This window comes from Esox lucius, chromosome 14 (genome assembly GCF_011004845.1).
Source record: "Esox lucius isolate fEsoLuc1 chromosome 14, fEsoLuc1.pri, whole genome shotgun sequence".
In the NCBI taxonomy this organism is placed as follows: domain Eukaryota; kingdom Metazoa; phylum Chordata; class Actinopteri; order Esociformes; family Esocidae; genus Esox; species Esox lucius.
This window is the reverse complement of record NC_047582.1, coordinates 9,928,595-9,955,586: the sequence shown is the minus strand read 5'-3', so window position 1 is coordinate 9,955,586 and position 26,992 is coordinate 9,928,595. Positions and strand designations below refer to the sequence as shown.

The 26,992-nt window shown below is 39.7% G+C and overlaps 5 protein-coding genes across 7 annotated transcripts; all 5 read left to right on the top strand.

The window, feature by feature from the left end:
- The first annotated feature begins 5,219 nt into the window (after positions 1-5,219).
- Positions 5,220-5,969, top strand: LOC105014761 (heat shock protein 30-like). Its single transcript, XM_010877324.5, has one exon. It carries the CDS (start codon positions 5,261-5,263, stop codon positions 5,897-5,899), a length of 639 nt encoding a protein of 212 aa, XP_010875626.4. The 5' UTR covers positions 5,220-5,260; the 3' UTR covers positions 5,900-5,969.
- Positions 5,970-7,591: 1,622 nt separating this feature from the next.
- On the top strand, positions 7,592-11,904 carry LOC114840857 (myosin-6-like). The gene is made up of 3 exons (XM_034297044.1): positions 7,592-7,799; positions 10,792-11,867; positions 11,899-11,904. The coding sequence occupies exons 2-3, from the start codon at positions 10,875-10,877 to the stop codon at positions 11,902-11,904; spliced, it is 999 nt and encodes a 332-aa protein (XP_034152935.1). The 5' UTR covers positions 7,592-7,799; positions 10,792-10,874.
- A 7,174-nt stretch (positions 11,905-19,078) lies between these two features.
- On the top strand, positions 19,079-19,778 carry LOC117595543 (heat shock protein 30-like). Its single transcript, XM_034296836.1, has one exon. The coding sequence runs from the start codon at positions 19,079-19,081 to the stop codon at positions 19,709-19,711; it is 633 nt and encodes a 210-aa protein (XP_034152727.1). The 3' UTR covers positions 19,712-19,778.
- A 1,603-nt stretch (positions 19,779-21,381) lies between these two features.
- Positions 21,382-24,362, top strand: LOC117595563 (stress response protein NST1-like). Its single transcript, XM_034297043.1, has 3 exons — positions 21,382-21,589; positions 22,426-23,426; positions 24,347-24,362. The coding sequence occupies exons 1-3, from the start codon at positions 21,587-21,589 to the stop codon at positions 24,360-24,362; spliced, it is 1,020 nt and encodes a 339-aa protein (XP_034152934.1). The 5' UTR covers positions 21,382-21,586.
- Positions 24,363-24,683: 321 nt separating this feature from the next.
- On the top strand, positions 24,684-26,752 carry LOC114840858 (myb-like protein X). Of its 3 annotated transcripts, none has more exons than XM_029125165.2 (3): positions 24,684-24,870; positions 24,971-26,428; positions 26,663-26,752. In XM_029125165.2, the coding sequence occupies exons 2-3, from the start codon at positions 25,054-25,056 to the stop codon at positions 26,686-26,688; spliced, it is 1,401 nt and encodes a 466-aa protein (XP_028980998.2). In that variant the 5' UTR covers positions 24,684-24,870; positions 24,971-25,053; the 3' UTR covers positions 26,689-26,752. The 3 variants fall into 3 exon arrangements, with proteins under 3 accessions (XP_028980998.2, XP_034152721.1, XP_034152720.1); XM_034296830.1 differs by having other exon boundaries at positions 24,684-25,107; positions 25,208-26,428; XM_034296829.1 differs by having other exon boundaries at positions 24,684-26,428.
- Positions 26,753-26,992: the final 240 nt, after the last annotated feature.

The following is a 26,992-nucleotide window of genomic DNA, read 5'->3' as shown; positions in this document are numbered from 1 at the left end:
TGTTTTTGCTTGTGTTCTTTTCCGTAGCCTGTCCTTATTGTTTGTACCAGTGTCTTGTTTGTCCTTGTTAGCTCCCTATTTAGTTTGTCCTCTTCTGTTAGCCCTTTGTTAGTCATTGTGTTATTGTGTTATACATCGTTTGTCAGTCCCAGCCACCAGCCCGTTTTCCTGCGATATTCCTGTTTGTTCCTGCCCCTGTTTTCCCAATTAAAAGCAACTTTTTGTTGCACTTAGTATCAACGCTTGGATCCTGCTTCAGCGCTAATCGTGACAGGATGACTTACCTTACCTTGGACTGTTACAAACCCTGTGGCTCTAGCAGTCCAGGGTGGATGGTACAGAGACCCGTAACATAAAACTAATGCAAAGTGGTGTAGTGTACATGAACAGTGGGAACAAACGACACAGACAACCAAAGCTACCGTCAAACATAAAACATTTATTATAAACACACGGTAAAGGGGTTAGGGAAAAGGGGCTGAGCTGGACCCAAGAAATGACATAATATAGTCCAAACACGCTTAAACTGAACCTGCCTGCCTCAAGAACCGCTTGGCTGACTACTAACCAATACAAAAATACAGAGGTTGGTCCGCTCAGTTCTAATTAGTGTTTTTAGACAAAGTTTTCCTACGGGTTGTGTATGCCCAAGGGTGACTTGCTGAAAAACCCTTTTCCCAGGGACACTGGGACAAACAAAAACACACAGGTTGAACAAGGACTAAACAGCAAACAATTGACTAGACAACACCAAACAAAACGTCACAGCAATACATACTCATATGTAACAGGACAAAGTAAGATGTACAGTATCTCACAAAGTGAGTACACCCTCACACTTTTGTATATATTTGAGTATATCTTTTCATGTGACAACACTGAAGAAATTACACTTTGCTACAATGTAAAGTTGTGTGTGTACAGCAGTTGTATAACAGTGTAAATTTGCTGTCCCCTCAAAGTAACACAACACACAGACATTCATGTCTAAACCGCTAGCAACAAAAGTGAGTACACCACTGCCATTTCCCCTCCCCAGTGTCATGTGACTCGTTAGTGTTACAAGTCTCAGGTGTGAATGGGGAGCAGGTGTGTTAAATTTGGTGTCATCGCTCTCACACTCCCTCATACTGGTCACTGGAATTCAACATGGCACCTCATGGCAAAGAACTCTCTGAGGATCTGAAAAAAAGAATTGTTGCTCTATATAAAGATGGCCTAGGCTATAAGAAGATTGCCAAGACCCTGAAACTGAGCTGCAGCAGGGTGGCCAAGACCATACAGCGGTTTAACAGGACAGGTTCCACTCAGAACAGGCCTCGTTATGGTCGACCAAAGAAGTTGAGTGCATATGCTCAGTGTCATATCCAGAGGTTGCCTTTGGGAAATAGACATATGAGTGCTACCAGCATTGCTGCAGAGGTTGAAGGGGTGAGGGGTCAGCCTGTCAGTGCTCAGACCATACGCCGCACACTGCATCAAATTGGTCTGCATGGTTGTCGTCCCAGAAGGAAGCCTCTTCTAAAGATGATGCACAAGAAAGCCCGCAAACAGTTTGCTGAAGACATGCAAACTAAGAACATGGATTATTGGAACCAAGTCCTGTGGTCTGATGAAACCAAGATAAATGTATTTGGTTCAGATGGTGTCAATCGTGTGTGGCGGCAACCAGGTGAGGAATACAAAGACAAGTTTGTTTTGCCTACAGTCAAGCATGGTGGTGGGAGTGTCATTGTCTGGGGCTGCATGAGTGCTGCCAGCACTGGGGAGCTACAGTTAATTGAGGGAACCATGAATGCCAACATGTACTGTGACATACTGAAGCAGAGCATGATCCCCTCCCTTCGGAGACTGGGCCACAGGGCAGTATTCCAACATGGTAACGACCCCAAACACACCTCCAAGACAACCACTGCCTTGCAAAAGAAGCTGAGGGTAAGGTGATGGAATGGCTTAGCATGTCTCCAGACCTAAACCCTATTGAGCATCTGTGGGGCATCCTCAAATGGAAGTTGGAGGAGCGCAGGGTCTCTAACATCCACCAGCTCTGTGATGTCATGGAGGAGTGAAAGAGGACTCCAGTGGCAACCTATGAAGTTCTAGTGAACTCCATACCCAATAAGGTTAAGGCAGTGCAGGAATATTATGGTGGCCACACAAAATATTGACACTTTGGGCCCAATTTGGACATTTTCACTTAGGTGTGTACTCACTTTTGTTGCCAGCGGTTTAGACATGATGGCTGTCTGTTGTGTTATTTTGAGGGGACAGCAGATTTACACTGTTATACAAGCTGTACACTCACTACTTTCCATTGTAGCAAAGTGTCATTTCTTCAGTGTTGTCGCATGAAAAGATCTAATCAAATATTTACAAAAATGTGAGGGGTGTACTCACCTTTGTGAGATACTGTATGTGCTAAACTAAGTGATGTATGAATGAACAAAGTGTCTGTCTATCAAAAGGGTATGTATCTCAAGAGTGTCCATGTCCATGTGGGGGAAAGCAAAAGTCTCTCTATGTCCATGTGGGGGAATGCAAAACAGTCTCTCTGGGAGAACCAACTGACTGGTTTTTTAAACTAGGGATGTGTGATGTGATTGGGTAAAGGATAAAAGGAACAGGTGGTGCAATTAGGAGGAGTGTCCACTGATTGGTCCACCTCAGCAGTCAGGCGATGCATTCATGACTGCCAGGTGGGAATCATCAACGAGCACAATCAAGAACATAAAGGACACCTGGGGAAACAGCAGGAGGGGAAAAACACAAACGCACATACTGCATGCTGTTAGAAATCAGCGGCTACGTATAGTGGTGAAATAATGTAGAACCTGTATCAAATCCAGGGAGAAGTTCATTGGAAAATTGCAGCACAGATGTCATTTGGTGAACGTTCCATTATCTTCTCACTGTAAAGATAGTTGCCAGCTAGCCTATACATTAAGAGCATTTTTCAACCTAGCACAGATCATGTTTCCAGTAGTCAACCCGCATGCCAGATGGTCAATGTAAACATTCCTGTGGTTATCAGAGTGCAACCTACAGAGAGATAAACTAAACAGAAAGGTTTCTGTTGTTCTCATTATCTAGGCACATTCACTTCAAATGAAACGTACATTCACATTGTAATTGTTAATGCTCAGATTCCACACTCTATCCTATCAAAAAGAAAAACATTACATGTTTGATAAAACATTACAAGTACAATTGAATTCCTACTGAAAAGAAAAGGCCCATACACTTGTATTACAAATGACTAAGATGAAACAACAGAAGGAGTATCTGACCAATCAGGTCTCATTGTTCCTCTAATGAAAATGAATGTAAACAAGAGAATTGACACACCACACTCCGACACACAACTCAATGTATGACAGTCATCAATCCCGTCCCCACCTGAGATTATAAGGGTCGAGAAAACATTTTGACACCAACAGGCCATTATCAGTGTCTATTATCAGCAGAAAACCAGCAGAAAACATGACATCATGATGAAACGTTCCCCCAAGTCCACTGAACAATCAAACCCCCCCTTGTCCGTATCATGATCCATGCTACAATATCATACAAAAGACTTATGCATATACTGTTGCACCTGTGAAAGATTCTAACTTTAAAATATGGAAAACATGTACCTTTGACAGGAACCACCTATAATTGGGATCAATTCACTGTCCAAACATACCATGATAGCCGTCATAATGTATATCATTAAGCATCATCAAAAAATATGCAGAAGTCCAATACTGGGAGTTTCCCACCTGTCTTGCAATAAACAAATCTTCATACATATGAAATCACCATATCAGTTGATTTTGGAACATTTTAGATTGTAAGTAAAGAAGTTTCCAATCAAGTGTCCTTTAGTTCTTGTCTTCATTTTTATTTGTCTTGCAACAGTAATGAAAGTTCCAGTATCAGTTAATGCAGTCAGTGTGATGTGGACCCAGCAAATTGCCTAGTTGTCCTAACAAGTCAGTGTAGGTGTATAATGGAACAGTGAGTTTCCAACACTTCACTAATTCAAGACTAACACCACAAGAGTGTCTTCCACTGTGTTGGGACCATGTGACCTTTCCAGTCAACTGGCCCGTGGTAGTCTGACCTGTCGTATGTGGAGCCCTTTAGGACTCATGTGGATCCTCCACTAATCTTGCTAATCTCGCTGTGAAGCCAAGTGATCTGACCCTGGCATCGTTCTGCCATGTGAGTGGTCAGGAAGATTTGAAAGAGATTCAACCAGAAAAGGGGTTGTGATGTCCTGATTTGTTGAAATTATAACTGCAAAACAACGATTAATGGGTCCATCGGACTTTCATCCACTGGGTATGGTTCCGTCAACTCCCAACAATGAAGACAATAGATCATTCTTGAAATCCTGTGGATCTCAGAAGTTCCATTATCAGAGTGAAGCGTACACACTGTTCAGACAAGTTTCCAAAAAAGTCTATGTCAAAGTTCCTTTTCCATCCAGAACTGGCTTGGTTGTTGTTTGACTCCTTGTAAAATGTCCCTTTCATCATAGCTACTGCATGTTGTGAAAGTTTTTGAAGCAGTACTTTCCCAGTATTTCTCTGTGCTTTGTAAAATGGTGCAGTGCTTCCTTTTATATTTGGCAATTGTGTGCTGGATGGTGGTGCTCACCGTGAATGGGGAACTTGTAATGGTTGTGAGGTAGCTTTGGGACCCAAAGACATTCACAATTTTATTACGCTCTTACAGATACTGACATTTTTTCCAGTATTCAATTTTCTTGTGAATTATTTTACAGTGGGTTGAAATACATTGTGACCTAACCATTTCTGTAGGTTCTGTGGTTGAAACTATTTTTTTAATTGAGCTAGTGTTATATGTATCAAATCTCATCTGATTTGCTCACAGTACTGAATGATGTCATCAATACTGTAGTGTCATATTTAAAATCTAAAGGATAATGGTTGCTAAATGTTTTTTAAAGTCATGTATTTTAAAATGAACCAGTCATAAGTGTAAACATTAAATCACCTCAACTATTAAGTACAGCTGACTTACTGCTGAAGAATTTGGAATCCATCCAGCTTATTCCTGAACCACTTCCCTGCAGGGTGACACCCAGTGGAGAACTGTGGCAACTACAGAGAAAGTTCCTGAAGACACTGGAGTTCTAAGTGGGAGAACATAAAAGCTGTGACACTCCCACTGAAGAGACAGACAACAACACAACCAACACTGAACACAGCAGTGTCATCTCAGAGCAAGACTAATCAACACTCAACATTGAATGAAGGTGCTGTGCTCCCCAGGATTCCAATCTTCCATCAACCCATTGATGGACTTCTACTGTCCCGTTCACAGTCTCTGTCCGGAGGTACGACCTCTTCTCTGGCAGCAGGGTCTACTTGAGAGAAACATTAAGGAGATCAAGAGCAGTCTGGCACTGATGGAGAAACTTCAGCAGTGTATCTCTGAGGAGATGGACCATGTTCCTGCCTCTGTGGACTTCCAACCATTTTCTTACAAGCTGGAGAAAGAGGGAGAGGGCTTTGCCATGACACTGAACACTAAGGACTTCTCCCCAGAGGAGATCTGTGTCAGACAGGTGGGCAGGAAGCTAAGAGTCAGTGGGAAGACGGAGAAGAAGCAGGGTGATGGGAAAGGCTCCTACTCTTACAGATGCCAGGAGTTCAGACAAGAGATTGATCTTCCTGAAGGGTTGAACCCTGAGACAGTCACCTGCTCCATGACTCCTGACGGGAAGCTCCACATCGAGGCACCTAATACTTCATTATCTTCTGAGAGAGTGGTTTCCATCAACTGTAGTCTGGATGTGAGGACGCCGCAATCCCTCAGCTCACAGACAGAGGGCACCACTATGGACTCCCAGAAGCAACATCAGAACACGGGTTCACATGTAGAGTGATCCTTTGTATTATGAAATGTTTACTTTTGATGAATGTTTTGTTTTACATGTTTTTTCTCTGGAAATGTTATACATTGAAATGTCACATCTTAGAACAATTAATCTAAGATGCAATTTGAGTAAATTAATATAATGTAATCTATTACCTAACACTGTAGCTATGTACCCTTCAAGAAGAATAAACACAATACCTTCATTACTTGCCTATATTTGGTGTATTTTTTTCAGTGCTTACTATTTGAAACTGCAATATATAAAGCTCCAGAACAAATACTCATCATGTTTCTGAAAATCACCTATGAAAATAATTACAAAGTAGACGTCATCTGACTGGGTCGAATTCAGCATTATATGTTTGACCGTCGGATCCCGAGTGGGATCAAGGGCCACGGATCTCGGATCAGTGTGATGAGAGTAGTTTAGATTCAACTTTATTGTCATTGAACACTACGACGAAATGCAGCAAGCATATAACCAGAATGTGATAATGTGGGAAATACAGACCACATCCGAAAATATATTAAAATAACAAAATTAAAATAATAAAATAAATGTCATAACATTTTTAAATGCTATGCTTTGTAGTTGGTAAATTACAGGTTAACTGAATTTTCATCGCTCTTCTGCGCAGGGCTTCTCTGCTTTGACATTCTACTAACGTTGTAAAAAAAAAATGTAGCCTAGTGGGCTATATTCTGCGGTTCAATAGCCTCTTTTATAACGATTTGAAAGAAGATAAGCTATTAGGTAGGGTACTGTAAACTAGGAGGTTTGGTGTCAAACGGGACTGATTTTCTTTGTGAAAGGTGACGGCAGCTCTGGAGGACAATTCGTGTAGTTAAATCTTTTACAGACCTAGGCACGTGCCATGTAACGCATGTGCCCAAGCAGTCTATTAAACTACCGAAAGTGCAGAATTTAGCGGAAGGAGACATCGTATTTTGGAGAGAGATGCAAAGTGCGTTCTAACAACAGACCACTTCACTACGTTTTACATTTGAGACAACTTCCTAAAAACACAAATCTTTATAAGATGAGTAATGTATTTGACACGCTGAACTATGACAAAACCATGTGGAAAGTTTACGTTCACTGCCAGACAAATACACACAATTGGGCAGGCCTGGGTGGGAACAGCTGGCATTTTCTTCCGGATACGGCCGGCCTCGGATATAACTCGGACTGGGTTGATATAACAAATAATGTCGGTGTCAGATAAGAATTTCAATGAAACAGTTCGCTCAAAATACATTTCGGTTCCAATGAAGACCTATAAGAGCTTGAGGAGGCATACATAACGAAATTAAATGTTATTGGGGCAAGGCACTGAGACAACTGACAACTGTTAAACATTAGTGATGAAAGAGTTTTCATTCCGGCTTCACAGCAGCTTAAATCTCCATGATTTTTCTCTGGTGCAAAAGTTATTCACTTGGACGAATCCTCGAGCGGAGATTCAGTAGGAATAGCTCAATATTTTTCACGGTTACTCATAAAATATTCTGTATACAATTAAACTGTATTACTGCTTGTAGTAGTTGCCAAATATCATTTTAACCTGTCGAAATCAGAAATTGCCTACATAATATGTTTGTAGCGTGGTGTTTCTGGACAGCTGGGGGTGAAATGTATTGTTGCGTCATAATGATCGAATAGTCATCGCATACTGACACGTGCATTTAAGAACTCACGCTGGGACGCCCTTACACATATTTGAAACGTAGCCTACAGAACGTGTGAAAAGGTTAAAGAAACAATCCGCTTAATGTTGTTATCTTCAGACTGACAACATTTCTCCTGGGTTATAGAACAACGATGTATATGACAACAGTATTCTTGTGCACTTGTAAGAATCTTTGACAGTGACTGAAAACAAAGGTTAGACAGCACTGGCGCAATGGTAAGTGAATTGTTCATGTTCAGAATGGTTAGCAGTTGTATTTTGTAAGTTGTGTTAAACAGTAATGTTCTGAGTTGGTTGAGCTTGATAAGGTGGAGTTATGTCAAAAAAATTGATTAGTTCTGCTCCTACATGGATTTGTTTTTATGGTGTTCATTCATCATTCTTAATAGCTGTTATTTTGATGATTAGGATGTGTTAATAGGTGTGCTTATTGTCTATAGTATACATACATAAGTATGATGTATGATCAGTTCATCTAAATCACTGACTACCATGATCCATTATGAGCCAAAGTTATACAAATATTTTCTATTAAAATTATTTATTACCTATATTATAATCAGATAAAAATATTAGTGCATAATAGTGATGCGTGGGTTAGTTATTTTACAATTCACAGCCACCCAAATACAAAACAATGACGCTGCTACCACCTTCCCAGTCATCAAAATAATCTCAGAACATGTACTTCATTGTTAACATGCTACAAAAAGAAAAATGAAAATAAGTCAATAGGATGTCCACAGAACATGGTGGCTATCGATTCATTAAAAAATGTGTTTATGTAATGTTTTTTGCTCCTGCTAGAAATATCCCACTCTCACCTTTTATGAAATAAATATAAGAATAATGACGGCTTGGTATATTTGCACAAGATTGATTATCATTTTATTTTGGTAGAGGCTGTTTTTTTTTATTTTTACCTTCAAACAGCTAATCTCCACCTACCCAACCCGATTTGAAATATAGTACAGTATTTCCTGACCTGTGCATCAATAGAGCCCAGTCAAGGAACACATTGGAGACTAATCAAATTGTTTTCATTTATAGAATACATTCATAATGAGAAGTCATTTGGACAGGGAGAAGGTGGAGATCATGTTTTTAAAGGAGAGAGTTTGGATTGAGGAGCGAATGCATAAACTTCAGGCCCTTGTGATGACAGAACTTGATCGAAGGGTCTGTAGATTTGAAAAGCAATGGCTTAAGAAAGAGACTGGACAGACTAAAACCGAACAGAGTAACAAACAAACTCAAACAGAGGGAGATATATTCAAGGATTATGGGCGAGAGAAAGAGAGGAGAATTCCTGTGAGTCAGGAAAGAATCTTTGAAAGAAAGAGTGATTTTCCTCTGATAAAGATGAATCTAGAGACAAAGAGTAAGAACATGAATATTGGACCAAGATTGACAAAGCAGGAATTGCGTGAGTGGGAGAGAGAGATGGAAGAATACATTAAAATGATTCAAATGAAAAGAAAGATGGGAATAGACCTGAAAGGTGTTCTGGAAACGGACAAGGAAAACCTGAGGGAGAAAAGTGAGAGGATTCAAATGGAGATGCCAAGAAATGTGTTAAGTGACATTGAAGATCAGAAAGGGGAGACAAAAGTCATGGATGAAGGGACAGGATGGAGTGCAATGGAAAAGGATGAGGTACGATTTTTGAGAAAAGTGAAGGTTCAGACTGAAGTGGAGAGAGAGAGGAGGAGAAATGAACAGAACATCAGAGAAGACATCCTTGAAGAGGGACAGAGAGAGATGGAGGCAGAGAGGAGGAGAATTCAGAATGAACAGAGAAAGAGAGAAAGGTGCCTTAAAGAGAGGCAGAGTGAGATGGAGGCAGACCGGATGCAAATGGAGAGTGAACAGAAAAGCAGACAAGACAGGCTTGAAAAGAGGCAGAGAGACATGGAGGCAGAGAGAACGAAAATGGAGAGTGATCTGAGAAAGAGAGAAGAGATGCTTCAAGAAAGGCAAAGAGAGATGGAGGCAGAGAGAAGGAAAAGGGAGAATGAACAGAGAAAGACAGAAGAGATGCTTGAAGAAAGACAGAGGGAGTTGGAGGCAGAGAGGATGCAAATGGAGAGTGAACAGAAAAGCAGACAAGACAGGCTTGAAAAGTGGCAGAGAGAAATGGAGGCAGACAGGATGCAAATGGAGAGTGATCTGAGAAAGAGAGAAGACATCCTTGAAGAAAGGCAGAGAGAGGTGGAGGCAGAGAGATGGAAAAGGGAGAATGAACAGAGAAAGACAGAAGAGATGCTTGAAGAAAGGCAGAGAGAGATGGAGGCAGAGAGGATGCAAATTGAGAGTGAACTGAAAAGCGGACAAGACAGGCTTGAAAAGAGGCAGAGAGAAATGGAGGCAGTTAGAAGGAAAATAGAGAGTGATCTGAGAAAGAGAGAAGACATGCTTGAAGAAAGGCAGAATGAGATGGAGGCAGAGAGAAGGAAAAGTGAGATTAAACAGAGAAAGAAAGAACACATCAATGGTGACACTGACCATCTGAGGGAATTGAGGAGGGGGAGAGTTAAAATGGATAAAGGTCAAACGGAAATCAAAGAAGTACGTCCAAAGCAACAACATCCCAAAGATCACATTAAAAAGGAAGACCCACAAGTCAAAGAAAAGAATGACATGGACATTCAAGGGCCTGAGCTACTGGGAAGTGGAATGGATGGAGGAACGAAGAAAGAAAGAGTTGTTAAAACAAGATATAAACTCAAAGTTATGAAAGAAGGTCCCAAGGAAAACGATTCTAAAAAGCCAGACACAAGAGTGAAACCAACTGAAGTGATTGTTTTAATGCAAGACGTAGTGGGCCGGGCAACTGACACAGATGTGGAAATTAAGCAAGAGAGAGTAGATAAATTAGGCATTGTCCCAAATGAAAAAAATGCCAAAGGACATGTTGAATATGTAAAGAAACAAGTTCAAGAAGAGACTGACATGGATTTCTTTGTTGAAGAACTAGAGCAATTGGAAAATGACTTGGATGTGGGAAGAACAAACAGGACAACAAATCCCAAAAAGGAAGACAAACTGAAAGTCATGAAAAAAAGTTCAAACGTACAACATGCTACAGATAATGACAAACAAAGAAAAGTAATAAAAGGAAGTCCAAATGAACAAAATACCAATAGAGATGTTAAAATTGTAACGAAACAAGTTCAAGAAGAGATTGACATGGATTTTTTTCTTGCAGAGTTAGAGCAACTGGAAAATGACTTGGATGTGGGAATAAAGAACAGGACAACAAATCCCAAAAAGGAAGACAAACTGAAAGTCATGGAAAAAAGTTCAAACGTACAACATGCTACAGATAATGACAAACAAAGAAAAGTAATAAAAGGAAGTCCAAATGAACAAAATGCCAAAGGACATGTTAAAATTGTAAGGAAACATGTTCAAGAAGAGACTGACATGGATTTTTTTCTTGCAGAATTAGAGCAACTGGAAAATAACTTGGATGTGGGAATAAAGAACAGAACAACAAATCCCAAAAAGGAAGACAAACTGAAAGTCATGAAAAAAAGTTCAAACGTGCAAAATGCTACAGATAATGACAAACAAAGAAAAGTAATAAAAGGAAGTCCAAATGAACAAAATGCCAAAGGACATGTTAAAATTGTAAGTAAACAAGTTCAAGAAGATACTGACATGGATTTTTTTCTTGCAGAATTAGAGCAACTGGAAAATGACTTGGATGTGGGAGTAATGCACAGAACATCAAATCCAAAACATCAAATCCAAATCCAAAACGAAGACAAACTAAAATTTGTGGATGAAAGTCATAAGGAACAACATGCTACAGAGGATGACAAACAGAGCAAAGTTGTCAAAGGAAATGCAAAGCAACAACATGATATGAAGTTAGAGAAACAAGCAAAAGACGAAACCGAAGGGAATTTGTCAAGTGCCTGGGGATCAAATTCCAAAAAGGTAGACACACTTAAAGATGCAAAAGAAAGTTCCAAGGACAAACATGCTAGAGAGGATGACAAAAAAAGAAAAGAAAATGAACTAATTCAAGATGAAAAAACTGCCAAAGAACATGTGAACAATATAGGCAAACAAGTTGAAGAGACTACCATGGATTTGGTAATTGAAGACCTTGAACTGCTGGAAAGTGGGAATGATGGGGGATTGAAGCTCAAGAGATCAAATACTAAAATGGAAGACAAACTTAAAGTGACAAAAGAAAGACCAAATGAAGAACAGGCTAAAAGATTCGAGACACAAGTAAAAAAAGAAACCAAAGTGAATTTGTCTATTGAAAAGGTAGCACTAATGGAAAAAGGCACCGATGGAGGAATGAAGAACATGAGATCAAATCCCAAAAAGGAAGACAAACAAAGAAAAGCACTGAAAGAAAGACAAATAGAACAAAATGCCAAAGGAAGTAACAACGGAAAGACAAAGGACACACAAGTCATAGAAGAGACCGACGCAACCTACAAGAAAGAAATCCAAACAGAGATGCCGAAGTCAATTCTTGACAAAATACGCAATAAAATCGACCAACACAGAATCCAAAAGAAGGAAAAACAGAAACAAAAAAATCTTAAATTCCTTCAAGAAGCATTGACCACTCATGAAGTATTAGATGTGGCATTAAACATACATGCCAAAAAGAAGCCTAGAAAATGGGTCAAATGCCAGGGTGAGTACAGGAGGAATGTGGAGAGAGGGTGAGGGTACACAACTAAGAAAAACTTGAATAATTGACTGTGTAGAACTGACAGTTCCTCTGGTGCAACAATATATATATACTATGTTTACACTCAGCTGATTATAGTGGGTTAAGCTACGACTGCACAGGTATGCACATAGGTGTTGTTGAGCTAGATTTAGGGTACAAATCTTTTTTCCATTTTCAATATTTTCTCTTTCAGATTTTTCAATATTTCAGTGTAAATGAACTGCACCGTAGATTCCCTGGATGCTGAAATCAACTGAAACGTGCCATGTGGTTCTGGAACATGATTTTCTTCATTTGTATTCAAGATCAAATAAACTAGTGTGTTGTCCACAAGCATTACTACAAGGATTCAGGACTCTATTTTGTTTGAATGGTGAGCATCTTTTCATTCATTCATTACACAAGAACAAATTCAAAATCACCTTTGTTGTATTAAATTCAAATGTTTTACCTGTAATTTAATGATATTGTCACATTCCTATCGATAAAAATTAGCAATGGTAAAGTCACTGCCAGGCAGTTAGCTGTGAGACCAGGGTTGGAGTATCAAGCTCACAGATTAGCCCAGTGGTCCCACAGAGGGCGGGACAATTGACCTGCACAGTTCAGGTTTGCTGGGTTAGTAAATGAACAGGATCACCTTGTCTCATTGCGCTCTAGTGACTCCTTGTGGTGCCTTGCTTCATCTCTTGTCATGTTTTGCAGCACTTTGGTCCACATTTGGGAAGCGTGATTTAATTTTCAGTTTCTTCTTGTCTGCTCATCATTTACATCAACATTTTATTCATTTAGGAGATGCTCTTATTATTCAGAGCATCTTTCTGTCATTGAAAGATTCATTTATGACAGTTCATCTTTTAATGAGTACTTTTATGTAGACAATTCTGGGGAAAATACTTATTTTCTAGAAAAATGCCTAATCAGTTTTCAGAAGGCACCAACTAATCATAAGCAAATTGCAAAGTTGTTGCAATCTATTTCTGTTTAGCATGACTAATACTTGTTTAAATAGGAATCTAGACTTAAGAAGAACATTTGAAATTGAACTTGGGATGTGATCTGTAGGAATTCATAATTTCCATGACTACTCTTGGCAGTAGTTAAGAACAGACACCATTAGTGAATGCTTGAGAAAATGTGGGGAATTGTCTGCAAACTATTTACATATTTTTTGGTATTATATTCTTTGCAGTGAACAACAATCCACTGGATAATAAATGTAATGGCAAAAATGTTGATTTCCATCTAAATTGACATTAAGAAATAACGTCTATTCGGGTGTAATTACATCATTATGACATAACAAAATGTGGTTATGTAAGTCATGTTTTTTAATATGAACCAGTCATAAGTGTAAACATTACATCACCTCAACTATTATGTACAGCTGACTTACTGCTGAAGAATTTGGAATCCATCCAGCTTATTCCTGAACCACTTCCCTGCAGGGTGACACCCAGTGGAGAACTGTGGCAACGACAGGGAAGTTCCTGAAGACACTGGAGTTCTAAGTGGGAGAATATAATAGCAACACTGCACTGAATTTTAGCCTATTTCTCAGCATTTTCTTCCTATAATAACTCAACATAAAATCTTATTACACTTGTGAAATTTAATATAAACGGTAAGAAACCCTTTGAAAGCTTAGCCTATTAAGAAATACAACAGTTTTTACCTTTTAAGATATTTCTTTGTTTGTTATAAAAAAGAATATGCTGGGAGGGTTCTTTTCCATTGCAAATGTTGAAAACTACATTTCCCTTCTAAAATCCTGCTCTTTGTATAATCCCATCCTCTGTCTCCACAATCCTTTGCTGCCTCTCCTCTTCTATGTCCTTTTCTCCTCCTTCCCTCGGCTCCTCCCTCCACTCATCCTCCCTCCACTACTCCCCCCTCTACACATCCTCCCTACACTCCTCCACCCTCCACTCCTTCCTTTCTTCCACCTCCCTCCAGGCCTCCTCCACTCCTCCCATCCAGGAGAGTCGAAGTGAGGGGAAAGTGGGACTGACTACCCAGGGCCCCAATGGGAGGAGGGCCCACAAAAATCTTGGAATGAAAATGTGTATTTGTTTGACATTTTTTTATTTCTAAGTTATTAGTGTCATAAATACATTTACATTTGCTGAATAAATCGGTTGATTGACTGTATTTTTTATCCCAAAAATATAGTGGAGGCTCTGAGGTCACTCTCAGCCCTTACAAAAGGCTCAAATTGGTTTAGTCAACCCGGGACCAGAATAAATCTCTAAATGCAGCTAATCGAGCAGTGTCTGCTACTATTATAGACTCATGCCTTTCCGCAAGAAAAGGGAAATGGGGTACCAAAAAGAAAAGAAAGAGTGCAAACTGAGGGAAAACAACTGCTAATTAATTTCTTTGAAAAGAAAGGTGAGCACAACTGACACAGTTTAAGAATGTTTTAAGCTAATATCAGCAGTTGTTTAGATTGAAGGCAGTCAGCCAGGTATCTAGCTTGGTGCATCTTTGCATTGTTTAACATTAATCAATCAGTATTATAAATGAATCAGCATGAATACAATGTCATATGCAGGGCTGGAAATTAAGTTTGCTCTCTCTTCGCTCACCTAATGCGAGTAGTTCACATTTCGGGCGAGTAGTAAAGTCAGTTCCAATGATGTTTTGTTCACTTTAGTTATGTGCTTTCACTGTAGTTATGTGTTACAATCTAAATGTTTGCATTATACATTGCTTATTTACACTTATTCTTGGGTTACTTTCAGTTCACAAAAGAGTTGTCATTCTAGTGGATTTATAACATTGTGCACAGACTAACTTAACATGAATACTGGGAAAATATATAGAGAAAACATTTGTTTATAAATTACTTGCCCAGTTCCTCTGTAAATACAGTTGCAAAGAGGGCTGGTAACATTTTAGCCGTTCTGGTGGAAATGTTGGTATACTAGTCTGGCTCATTAGTGCCACAAATCTTTAGGATCTGTGGTAGAAATGTTGCTATTCCTTAGTACAATGAAATCATATTGCTTATTCTAAGTATAATCCAGTCATTTAGTAAGGCCTTTGTATTTGAGTGATTTCCACGACAATTTGGCGTTGAGGATGGGATCAGAGGCGTTAGAATGAGCCTGACACTTGCACACAGAAATGGAGTCTGGTAGTAGGATAGTGTCCAGTAGATTAGCAACTAACAACAGATTGTCTTACCAGATGCTGTTAAGAACCCGCGTTGGTGCCACAGAGTACCAAAGTCATGCACGACCCTAAAGGGGTGAGGGGAGAGGTAGACCGAGAGTGTTTGAGACAATCCAGTAAATGAATGAAATCAGACAAAAGCTGTGTAATTTCAGCAAAGTCTGGAAGCCAGGCTCTGTAGTAGCCGGCCATACCCAAAAGGCTCATCATTTGGGCTTTGGTTATTGGCTTGGGGAGTCCCAGCACTGCTTTAAAGCTCTGAAGCTTTGGGTTGGTCCTAATGACCTCCCTGTTCTTCCTCGCTCCTGTTACCCCTATGTTGCTAAGTTGGCACATGGCCATAACCATGTTTCCAAGGGTGGGGTTGTGAATATTGTCCATTACTTTTGGTTTACTCTAGGATTTTCCCTATATGCTGAACATTTCTCTGCAAAATATGTGATTTGTATGACTAACAATGTGGGTAGGGGCACACTGATGCCAATGTCGGCCCACCCAAGGCCTGACAGGCCATTTGAGCACTTAATGATGGACCTCATTACATTGACTCCATTCCAGGGATACAAATATTGCCTGGTAATGGTGGATGCATTCTCCAAGTGGGTAGAAGCATTTCCATGTAAACATGTCACAGCCATTGTTGCTATTGCAAAACAAAATGGATGCAGGAAATTATTCCCAGATGGGGCCTACCATCAAAATGGACATCAGACAATGGCTCTCATTTTGTAAAAAGTGTAATTGAATGCATCTCTGCTAGTCTCCACCCTTTTTAAAGAAAACATGAGTGAGCAGGCAAAACACATCATTTATTTCTTATAGGATTCACATTCAACTGTAGGTCATTACAGAACGGCATATTCATAAAACAAAACATGGCAACAAGGAAAAATGTATCCCTGTTCAAAAGTCTGCATACCCTTAGTTCTTAATATTATGTATTTCCCCCTTTAGCATCAATGAAAGCATGCAGTCTTTTGTAATAGTTGTCTATGAGGCCCTGAATTCTTGCAGGTGGTATGCTGCCCATTCATCTTGGCAAAATGCCTCCAGGTCATGCAAAGTCTTTGGTCGTCTTGCATGAACCGCACGTTTGCGATCTCCCCAGAGTGGCTCAATGATATTGAGGTCAGGAGACTGTGATGGCCACTCTAGAACCTTTACCTTTTCCTGCTGTAACCACTGGAGGGTCAACTTGGCCTTGTGCTTAGAGTCACTGTCGTGCTGGAAAGTCCAGCTTTTGTGCAAAAGAATGCAAATTGTCTGCCAGTATTTTCTGATAACATGCTGCATTCATCTTGCCATAAATTTTCACAAGATTCCCTGTGCCTTTAGAGCTCACACACCCCCAAAACATCAGTAAGCCACCACCATTGTTCACAGTGGGGATGGTATTCTGTTCACTATAGGCCTTGTTGACCCCTCTCCAAACATAGCGCTTATGTTTGTGACCAAAAAGCTCTATTTTGGTCTTGTCACTCTGAATTACAGTGTGCCAGATGCTGTGAGGCATGTCTTGGTGTTGTCCGGCATATTGTAACCGGGCTGTTTTGTGGCATTGGCGAGGTAAAGCCTTCTTTCTGGCAACTCGACAATGCAGTTCATTATTGTTCAAAAATCGTCATATTGTGCTCCTTGAAACAACCACGCAGTCTTTTTCCAGAGCAGCCTGTAATTCTCCTGAGGTTATCTGTGGGTTTTTCTTTGTATCCCGAACAATTCTTCTGGAGGTTTTGGCTGAAATTTGTCATGGACTACATGACCTTGGCTTGGTATCAAGAGATCCCTGAATTTTCCACTTCTTAATAAGTGATTGAACAGTACTGACTGGCATTTGCAAGGCTTTGAAAATCTTTTTGTATTCTTTTCCACCTTTATAAAGTTCCATTACCTTGTTACGCAGGTCATTTTACAGTTCTTTTCTGCTCCCCATGGCTCAGTCTCTAGCCTGCTAAGTGCATCCACGTGAAAGCTAACAAACTCATTGACTATTTCTACACAGACACTAACTGCAATTTAAAGGTGTGGGAAAATTCACCTTTAATTGCCATTTTCACCTGTGTGTGTCACCTTGTGTGTCTGTAAAAAGGCCAAACATTCAAGGGTATGTAAACTATTGATCAGGGCCATTTGGGTGATTTCTGTTATCATTATGATTTAAACAGGAGCCAAAAAACTATGTGATAATACATGGCTTTATATGATCACTATCCTCCAAAAAAAGATTGTCTTTTTGCATGATCAGTCATATTTTCAAAAACAATGCCAAAAACTTCACAAACCTATGAGCACAACTGTATGTGTGTAAAACTAGGCCATGGACCTAGCAGAAACCACTAGAAGTCTGTCTCCTTTTTGGGGGTATGTCTTAATAGTAGAAGGGGGGCTCCATGCTCCTTGTATTGTAAAGGTGAACAGGACTCTATTCCTTATTGGAAGAGCTGAGTTAAGTAAACCACCAATAGTAACATGCCCCAGCTGTCATGTGTGAGCTTTCGCCAAGTTGTCTGGGCAACCAAGATTCTATGATTACGTTATGTCTCCTGGATCAATGTCTCTATGCAACCTTGCATTCCCTAGGTTACATCATGGCAACAACTATTCCTTGTATGTACATTCTGCAAGTGCTGATGTCGTCACCTGTACAGTTGGGAAGGAATATACACCCATCAGCCATAACATTATGACCACTGATAGGTGAAGTGAATAATACTGATATACTCGTTATCATGGCACCTGTCAGTGGGTGGGATATATTAGGCAGCAAGTGAACATTCTGTTGTCAAAGTTGATGTGGTAGAAACAGGAAAATTGGCCAAGCGTAAGGATCTGAGCGACTCTGACTCTAGACGACTGGGTCAGAGAATCTCCAAAACTGCATCCCTCGTGGGGTGTTCCCGGTCTGCAGTGGTCAGTATCTATCAAAAGTGGTCTAAAGAAGGAAAAGCGGTGAGCTGGCGGCAGGGGAGCAAATGATGGCCCCTGTTGTCCGAATCAACAGACGTGCAACTGTAGCTCAAATTGCTGAAAAAGCTAATGCTGTAACTGATAGAAAGGTGTCAGAAAACATAGTAAATCACAGTTTTTTGCGTATGGGGCTGCGTAGCTGCAGACCAGTCAGGGTGCCCATGCTGACCCCTGTCCACTGCCGAAAGGGCCTACAATGGGAACTTGAGCATCTGAACTGGACTACGGAGCAATGGAAGAAGGTGGCTTGATGAAGGTGGCCTGATGAATCACGTTTCCTTTTACAACAAGTGGAAGGCCGGGTGCGTGTGCATCACTTACCTGAAGAATGCATGGCACAGGATGCACTATGGGAAGTAGGCAAGCCGGCAGAGGCAGTGTGACTCTTTGGGAAATGTTCTGCTGGGACACCTTGGGTCCTGCCATTCATGTGGATGTTACTTTACTGAACCACTTCCCTGCAGGGTGACACCCAGTGGAGAACTGTGGCAACGACAGGAAAGTTCCTGAAGACACTGGAGTTCTAAGTGGGAGAACATAAAAGCTGTGACACTCCCACTGAAGAGACAGACAACAACACAATCAACACTGAACACAGTAATGTCATCTCAGAGCAAGACTAATCAACACTCAACATTGAATGAAGATGCTGTGCTCCCCAGGATTCCAATCTTCCATCAACCCATTGATGGACTTCTACTGTCCCGTTCACAGTCTCTGTCCGGAGGTACGACCTCTTCTCTGGCAGCAGGGTCTACTTGAGAGAAACATTAAGGAGATCAAGAGCAGTCTGGCACTGATGGAGAAACTTCAGCAGTGTATCTCTGAGGAGATGGACCATGTTCCTGCCTCTGTGGACTTCCAACCATTTTCTTACAAGCTGGAGAAAGAGGGAGAGGGCTTTGCCATGACACTGGACACTAAGGACTTCTCCCCAGAGGAGATCTGTGTCAGACAGGTGGGCAGGAAGCTAAGAGTCAGTGGGAAGACGGAGAAGAAGCAGGGTGATGGGAAAGGCTCCTACTCTTACAGATGCCAAGAGTTCAGACAAGAGATTGGTCTTCCTGAAGGGTTGAACCCTGAGACAGTCACCTGCTCCATGACTCCTGACGGGAAGCTCCACATCGAGGCACCTAATACTTTATTATCTTCTGAGAGAGTGGTTCCCATCAACTGTAGTCTGGATGTGAGGACGCCGCAATCCCTCAGCTCACAGACAGAGGGCACCACTATGGACTCCCAGAAGCAACATCAGAACACGGGTTCACATGTAGAGTGATCCTTTGTATTATGAAATGTTTACTTTTGATGAATGTTTTGTTTTACATGTTTTTTCTCTGGAAATGTTATACATTGAAATGTCACATCTTAGAACAATTAATCTAAGATGCAATTTGAGTAAATTAATATAATGTAACCTATTACCTAACACTGTAGCTATGTACCCATCAAGAAAAATAAACACAATGCCTTCATTACTTGCCTACATTTGGTGGATCTTTTTCAGTGCTTACTATTTGTAACTGCAATATTAAAAGCTCCAGAACAAATACTCATTATTTGTTGTTTGTGAAAATCACATAATTAAAAATTAGACGTCATCTGACTGGGTCGAATTCAGCATTATATGTTTGACCGTCGGATCCCGAGTGGGATCAAGGGCCACGGATCTCGGATCGGTGTGATGAGATTAGTTTAGATTAAACGTTGTAATTGAACAGTACGACGAAATGCAGCAAGCATTTAACCAGAATGTGATAATGTGGGAAATACAGACCACATCCGAAAATAAATAAAAAGAATATTTCGTGAACATTAAAATAAATGTCATAACATAACATTGCTATGCTTTGCAGTTGGTAAAGTACTGGTTAATTGAGCTCTTCTGCACAGGGCTTCTCTGCTTTGACATTCTACTCAGAACAATATGTAGCCTAATGGGCTATATTCTGCGGTTCAATTCTCTTTTATAACGATTTGAAAGAAGATAAGCTATTAGGTAGGTTACTGTAAACTAGGAGGCTTGGTGTCAAACGGGACTGATTTTCTTTGTGAAAGGTGACCGCAGCTCTGGAGGACAATTCGTGTAATTATTATTTTACAGACCTAGGCACGTGCCATGTAACGCATGTGCCCAAGCAGTCTATTAAACTACCCGAAGTGCAGAATTTAGCGGAAGGAGACATCGCATTTTGGAGAGAGATGCAACTGACCACTTCACTACGTTTTACATTTGAGACAACTTCCTAAAAACACGAATTTTTATAAGATGAGTAATGTATTTGACACGCCGAACTATGACAAAAGCATGTGGAAAGTTTACGTTCACTGCCAGACAAATACACACAATTGGGCAGGCCTGGGTGGGAACAGAGCTGGCATTTTCTTCCGGATACGGCCTGCCTCGGATATAACTCGGACTGGGTTTATATTACAAGTACTTTCAGACCTTGTGGGTGTCAGATAAGAATTTCAATGAAACAGTTCGCTCAAAATACATTTCGGTTCTAAGGAAGACCTATAAGAGCTTGAGGAGGCATACATAACGAAATTAAATGTTATTGGGGCAAGGCACTGAGACAACTGGCAACTGTTAAACATTAGTGAGGAAAGAGTTTTCATTCCGGCTTAATTCACAGCAGCTTAAATCTCCATGATTTTTCTCTGGTGCAAAAGTTATTCACTTGGACGAATCCTCGAGCGGAGATTCAGTATACTTAGGAATAGCTCAATATTTTTCACGGTTATCATAAAATATTCTGTATACAATTAAACTGTATTACTGCTTGTAGTAGTTGCCAAATATCATTTTAACCTGTCGAAATCAGAAATTGCCTACATAATACGTTTGTAGCGTGGTGTTTCTGGACAGCTGGGGGTGAAATGCATTGTTGCGTCATAATGATCGAATTGTCATCGCATACTGACACGTGCATTTAAGAACTCACGCTGGGACGCCCTTACACATATTTGAAACGTAGCCTACAGAACGTGTGAAAAGGTTAAAGAAACAATCCGCTTAATGTTGTTATCTTCAGACTGACAACATTTCTCCTGGGTTATAGAACAACGATGTATATGACAACAGTATTCTTGTGCACTTGTAAGAATCTTTGACAGTGACTGAAAACAAAGGTTAGACAGCACTGGCGCAATGGTAAGTGAATTGTTCATGTTCAGAATGGTTAGCAGTTGTATTTTGTAAGTTGTGTTAAACAGTAATGTTCTGTGTTGGTTGAGCTTGATAAGGTGGAGTTATGTCAAGAAAATTGATTAGTTCTGCTCCTACATGGATTTATTTATTTTTATGGTGTTCATTCATCATTCTTAATAGCTGTTATTTTGATGATTAGGATGTGTTAATAGGTATGCTTATTGTCTATAGTCACATACATAAGTATGATGTATGATCAGTTCATCTAAATCACTGACTACCATAATCCATTATGAGCCAAAGTTATTAAAATATTTTCTATTAAAATTATTTATTACCTAGATTACAATCAGATAAAATTATTAGTGCATAATAGTGATGCGTGGGTTAGTTATTTTACAATTCACAGCCACCCAAATATAAAAGAATTACGCTGCTACCACCTTCCCAGTCATCAAAATAATCTCAGAACATGTACTTCATTGTTAACATGCTACAAAAAGAAAAATGAAAATAAGTCAATAGGATGTCCACAGAACATGGTGGCTATCGATTCATGAAAAATGTGTTTATGTAATGTTTTTTGCTCCTGCTAGAAATATCCCACTCTCACCTTTTATGAAATAAATATAAGAATAATGAAGGCTTGGTATATTTGCACAAGATTGATTATCGTTTTATTTGGGTAGAGGCTGTTTTTTTTAATTTTTACCTTCAAACAGCTAATCTCCACCTACCCAACCCGATTTGAAATATAGTACAGTATTTCCTGACCTGTGCATCAATAGAGCCCAGTCAATGAACACATTGGAGACTAATCAAATTGTTTTCATTTATAGAATACATTCATAATGAGAAGTCATTTGGACAGGGAGAAGGTGGAGATCATGTTTTTAAAGGAGAGAGTTTGGATTGAGGAGCGAATGCATAAACTTCAGGCCCTTGTGATGACAGAACTTGATCGAAGGGTCTGTAGATTTGAAAAGCAATGGCTCAAGAACGAGACAAGACGGACTAAAACCGAACAGAGTAACAAACAAACTCAAACAGAGGGAGATATATTCAAGGATTATGGGCGAGAGAAAGAGAGGAGAATTCCTGTGAGTCAGGAAAGAATCTTTGAAAGAAAGAGTGATTTTCCTCTGATAAAGAGGAATCTAGAGACAAAGAGTAAGAACATGGATATTGGACCAAGATTGACAAAGCAGGAATTGCGTGAGTGGGAGAGAGAGATGGAAGAATACATTAAAATGATTCAAATGAAAAGAAAGATGGGAATAGACCTGAAAGGTGTTCTGGAAACGGACAAGGAAAATCTGAAGGAGAAAAGTGATAGGATTCAAATGGAGATGCCAAGAAATGTGTTAAGTGACATTGAAGATCAGAAAGGGGAGACAAAAGTCATGGATGAAGGGATAGGATGGAGTGCAATGGAAAAGGATGAGGTACGATTTTTGAGAAAAGAGAAGGTTCAGACTGAAGTGGAGAGAGAGAAGAGGAGAAATGAACAGAACATCAGAGAAGACATCCTTGAAGAGGGACAGAGAGAGATGGAGGCAGAGAGGAGGAGAATTGAGAATGAACAGAGAAAGAGAGAAAGGTGCCTTGGAGAAAGTCAAGAATTAATGGAAGCAGACATGAGGAAAATGGATACGGACCATAGAAAGAGAGAAGAGAGCCTTAAAGAGAGGCAGAGTGAGATGGAGGCAGACCGGATGCAAATGGAGAGTGAACAGAAAAGCAGACAAGACAGGCTTGAAAAGAGGCAGAGAGACATGGAGGCAGAGAGAACGAAAATGGAGAGTGATCTGAGAAAGAGAGAAGAGATGCTTCAAGAAAGGCAAAGAGAGATGGAGGCAGAGAGAAGGAAAAGGGAGAATGAACAGAGAAAGACAGAAGAGAGGCTTGAAGAAAGACAGAGAGAGTTGGAGGCAGAGAGGATGCAAATGGAGAGTGAACAGAAAAGCAGACAAGACAGGCTTGAAAAGGGACAGAGAGAAATGGAGGCAGACAGGATGCAAATGCAGAGTGATCTGAGAAAGAGAGAAGAGATGCTTGAAGAAAGGCAGAATGAGATGGAGGCAGAGAGAAGGAAAAGGGAGAATGAACAGAGAAAGACAGAAGAGATGCTTCAAGAAAGGCAGAGAGAGGTGGAGGCAGAGAGAAGGAAAAGGGAGAATGAACAGAGAAAGACAGAAGAGATGCTTGAAGAAAGGCAGAGAGAGATGGAGGCAGAGAGGATGCAAATTGAGAGTGAACTGAAAAGCGGACAAGACAGGCTTGAAAAGAGGCAGAGAGAAATGGAGGCAGTTAGAAGGAAAATAGAGAGTGATCTGAGAAAGAAAGAAGACATGCTTGAAGAAAGGCAGAATGAGATGGAGGCAGAGAGAAGGAAAAGGGAGATTAAACAGAGAAAGAAAGAACACATCAATGGTGACACTGACCATCTGAGGGAATTGAGGAGGGGGAGAGTTAAAATGGATAAAGGTCAAACGGAAATCAAAGAAGTACGTCCAAAGCAACAACATCCCAAAGATCACATTAAAAAGGAAGACCCACAAGTCAAAGAAAAGAATGACATGGACATTCAAGGGCCTGAGCTACTGGCAAGTGGAATGGATGGAGGAATGAAGAAACAAAGAGTTGTTAAAACAAGATATAAACTCAAAGTTATGAAAGAAGGTCCCAAGGAAAACGATTCTAAAAAGCCAGACACAAGAGTGAAACCAACTGAAGTGATTGTTTTAATGCAAGACGTAGTGGGCCGGGCAACTGACACAGATGTGGAAATTAAGCAAGAGAGAGTAGGTAAATTAGGCATTGTCCCAAATGAAAAAAATGCCAAAGGACATGTTGAATATGTAAAGAAACAAGTTCAAGAAGAGACTGACATGGATTTCTTTGTTGAAGAACTAGAGCAACTGGAAAATGACTTGGATGTGGGAAGAACAAACAGGACAACAAATCCCAAAAAGGAAGACAAACTGAAAGTCATGAAAAAAAGTTCAAACGTACAACATGCTACAGATAATGACAAACAAAGAAAAGTAATAAAAGGAAGTCCAAATGAACAAAATACCAATAGACATGTTGAATATGTAAAGAAACAAGTTCAAGAAGAGACTGACATGGATTTCTTTGTTGAAGAACTAGAGCAACTGGAAAATGACTTGGATGTGGGAAGAACAAACAGGACAACAAATCCCAAAAAGGAAGACAAACTGAAAGTCATGAAAAAAAGTTCAAACGTACAACATGCTACAGATAATGACAAACAAAGAAAAGTAATAAAAGGAAGTCCAAATGAACAAAATACCAATAGACATGTTAAAATTGTAACGAAACAAGTTCAAGAAGAGACTGACATGGATTTTTTTCTTGCAGAGTTAGAGCAACTGGAAAATGACTTGGATGTGGGAATAAAGAACAGGACAACAAATCCCAAAAAGGAAGACAAACTGAAAGTCATGAAAAAAAGTTCAAACGTACAACATGCTACAGATAATGACAAACAAAGAAAAGTAATAAAAGGAAGTCCAAATGAACAAAATACCAATAGACATGTTAAAATTGTAACGAAACAAGTTCAAGAAGAGACTGACATGGATTTTTTTCTTGCAGAGTTAGAGCAACTGGAAAATGACTTGGATGTGGGAATAAAGAACAGGACAACAAATCCCAAAAAGGAAGACAAACTGAAAGTCATGAAAAAAAGTTCAAACGTACAACATGCTACAGATAATGACAAACAAAGAAAAGTAATAAAAGGAAGTCCAAATGAACAAAATGCCAAAGGACATGTTAAAATTGTAAGGAAACATGTTCAAGAAGAGACTGACATGGATTTTTTTCTTGCAGAGTTAGAGCAACTGGAAAATGACTTGGATGTGGGAGTAATGCACAGAACATCAAGTCCAAAACATCAAATCCAAATCCAAAACGAAGACAAACTAAAATTTGTGGATGAAAGTCATAAGGAACAACATGCTACAGAGGATGATAAACAGAGCAAAGTTGTCAAAGGAAATGCAAAGCAACAACATGATATGAAGTTAGAGAAACAAGCAAAAGACGAAACCGAAGGGAATTTGTCAAGTGCCTGGGGATCAAATTCCAAAAAGGTAGACACACTTAAAGATGCAAAAGAAAGTTCCAAGGACAAACATGCTAGAGAGGATGACAAAAAAAGAAAAGAAAATGAACTCATTCAAGATGAAAAAACTGCCAAAGAACATGTGAAAAATATAGGCAAACAAGTTGAAGAGACTACCATGGATTTGGTAATTGAAGACCTTGAACTGCTGGAAAGTGGGAATGATGGGGGATTGAAGCTCAAGAGATCAAATACTAAAATGGAAGACAAACTTAAAGTGACAAAAGAAAGTCCAAATGAAGAACAGGCTAAAAGATTCGAGACACAAGTAAAAAAAGAAACCAAAGTGAATTTGTCTATTGAAAAGCTAGCACTAATGGAAAAAGGCACCGATGGAGGAATGAAGAACATGAGATCAAATCCCAAAAAGGAAAACAAACAAAGAAAAGCACTGAAAGAAAGACAAATAGAACAAAATGCCAAAGGAAGTAACAACGGAAAGACAAAGGACACACAAGTCATAGAAGAGACCGACGCAACCTACAAGAAAGAAATCCAAACAGAGATGCCGAAGTCAATTCTTGACAAGATACGCAATAAAATCGACCAACACAGAATCCAAAAGAAGGAAAAACAGAAACAAAAAAATCTTAAATTCCTTCAAGAAGCATTGACCACTCATGAAGTATTAGATGTGGCATTAAACATACATGCCAAAAAGAAGCCTAGAAAATGGGTCAAATGCCAGGGTGAGTACAGGAGGAATGTGGAGAGAGGGTGAGGGTACACAACTAAGAAAAACTTGAATAATTGACTGTGTAGAACTGACAGTTCATCTGGTGCAACAATATATATATATACTATGTTTACACTCCGCTGATTATAGTGGGTTAAGCTACGACTGCACAGGTATGCACATAGGTGTTGTTGAGCTAGATTTAGGGTACAAATCTTTTTTCCATTTTCAATATTTTCTCTTTCAGATTTTTCAATATTTCAGTGTAAATGAACTGCACCGTAGATTCCCTGGATGCTGCAATCAACTGAAACGTGCCATGTGGTTCTGGAACATGATTTTCTTCATTTGTATTCAAGATCAAATAAACTAGTGTGTTGTCCACAAGCATTACTACAAGGATTCAGGACTCTATTTTGTTTGAATGGTGAGCATCTTGTCATTCATTCATTACACAAGAACAAATTCAAAACCACCTTTGTTGTATTAAATTCAAATGTTTTACCTGTAATTTAATGATATTGTCACATTCCTATCGATAAAAATTAGCAATGGTAAAGTCACTGCCAGGCAGTTA

Bases quoted from the DNA above. Each gene is read 5' to 3' on its own strand.
- LOC114840858 (XM_034296829.1), top strand. From the start codon at position 24,715: ATGGATTTCTTTGTTGAAGAACTAGAGCAACTGGAAAATGACTTGGAT. The intron at 26,429-26,662 runs GTGAGTACAGGA...TTTCTCTTTCAG, and splicing joins AAAATGGGTCAAATGCCAGG to ATTTTTCAATATTTCAGTGT.
- LOC114840857 (XM_034297044.1), top strand. From the start codon at position 10,875: ATGGAAAAAAGTTCAAACGTACAACATGCTACAGATAATGACAAACAA.
- LOC105014761 (XM_010877324.5), top strand. From the start codon at position 5,261: ATGAAGGTGCTGTGCTCCCCAGGATTCCAATCTTCCATCAACCCATTG.
- LOC117595543 (XM_034296836.1), top strand. From the start codon at position 19,079: ATGCTGTGCTCCCCAGGATTCCAATCTTCCATCAACCCATTGATGGAC.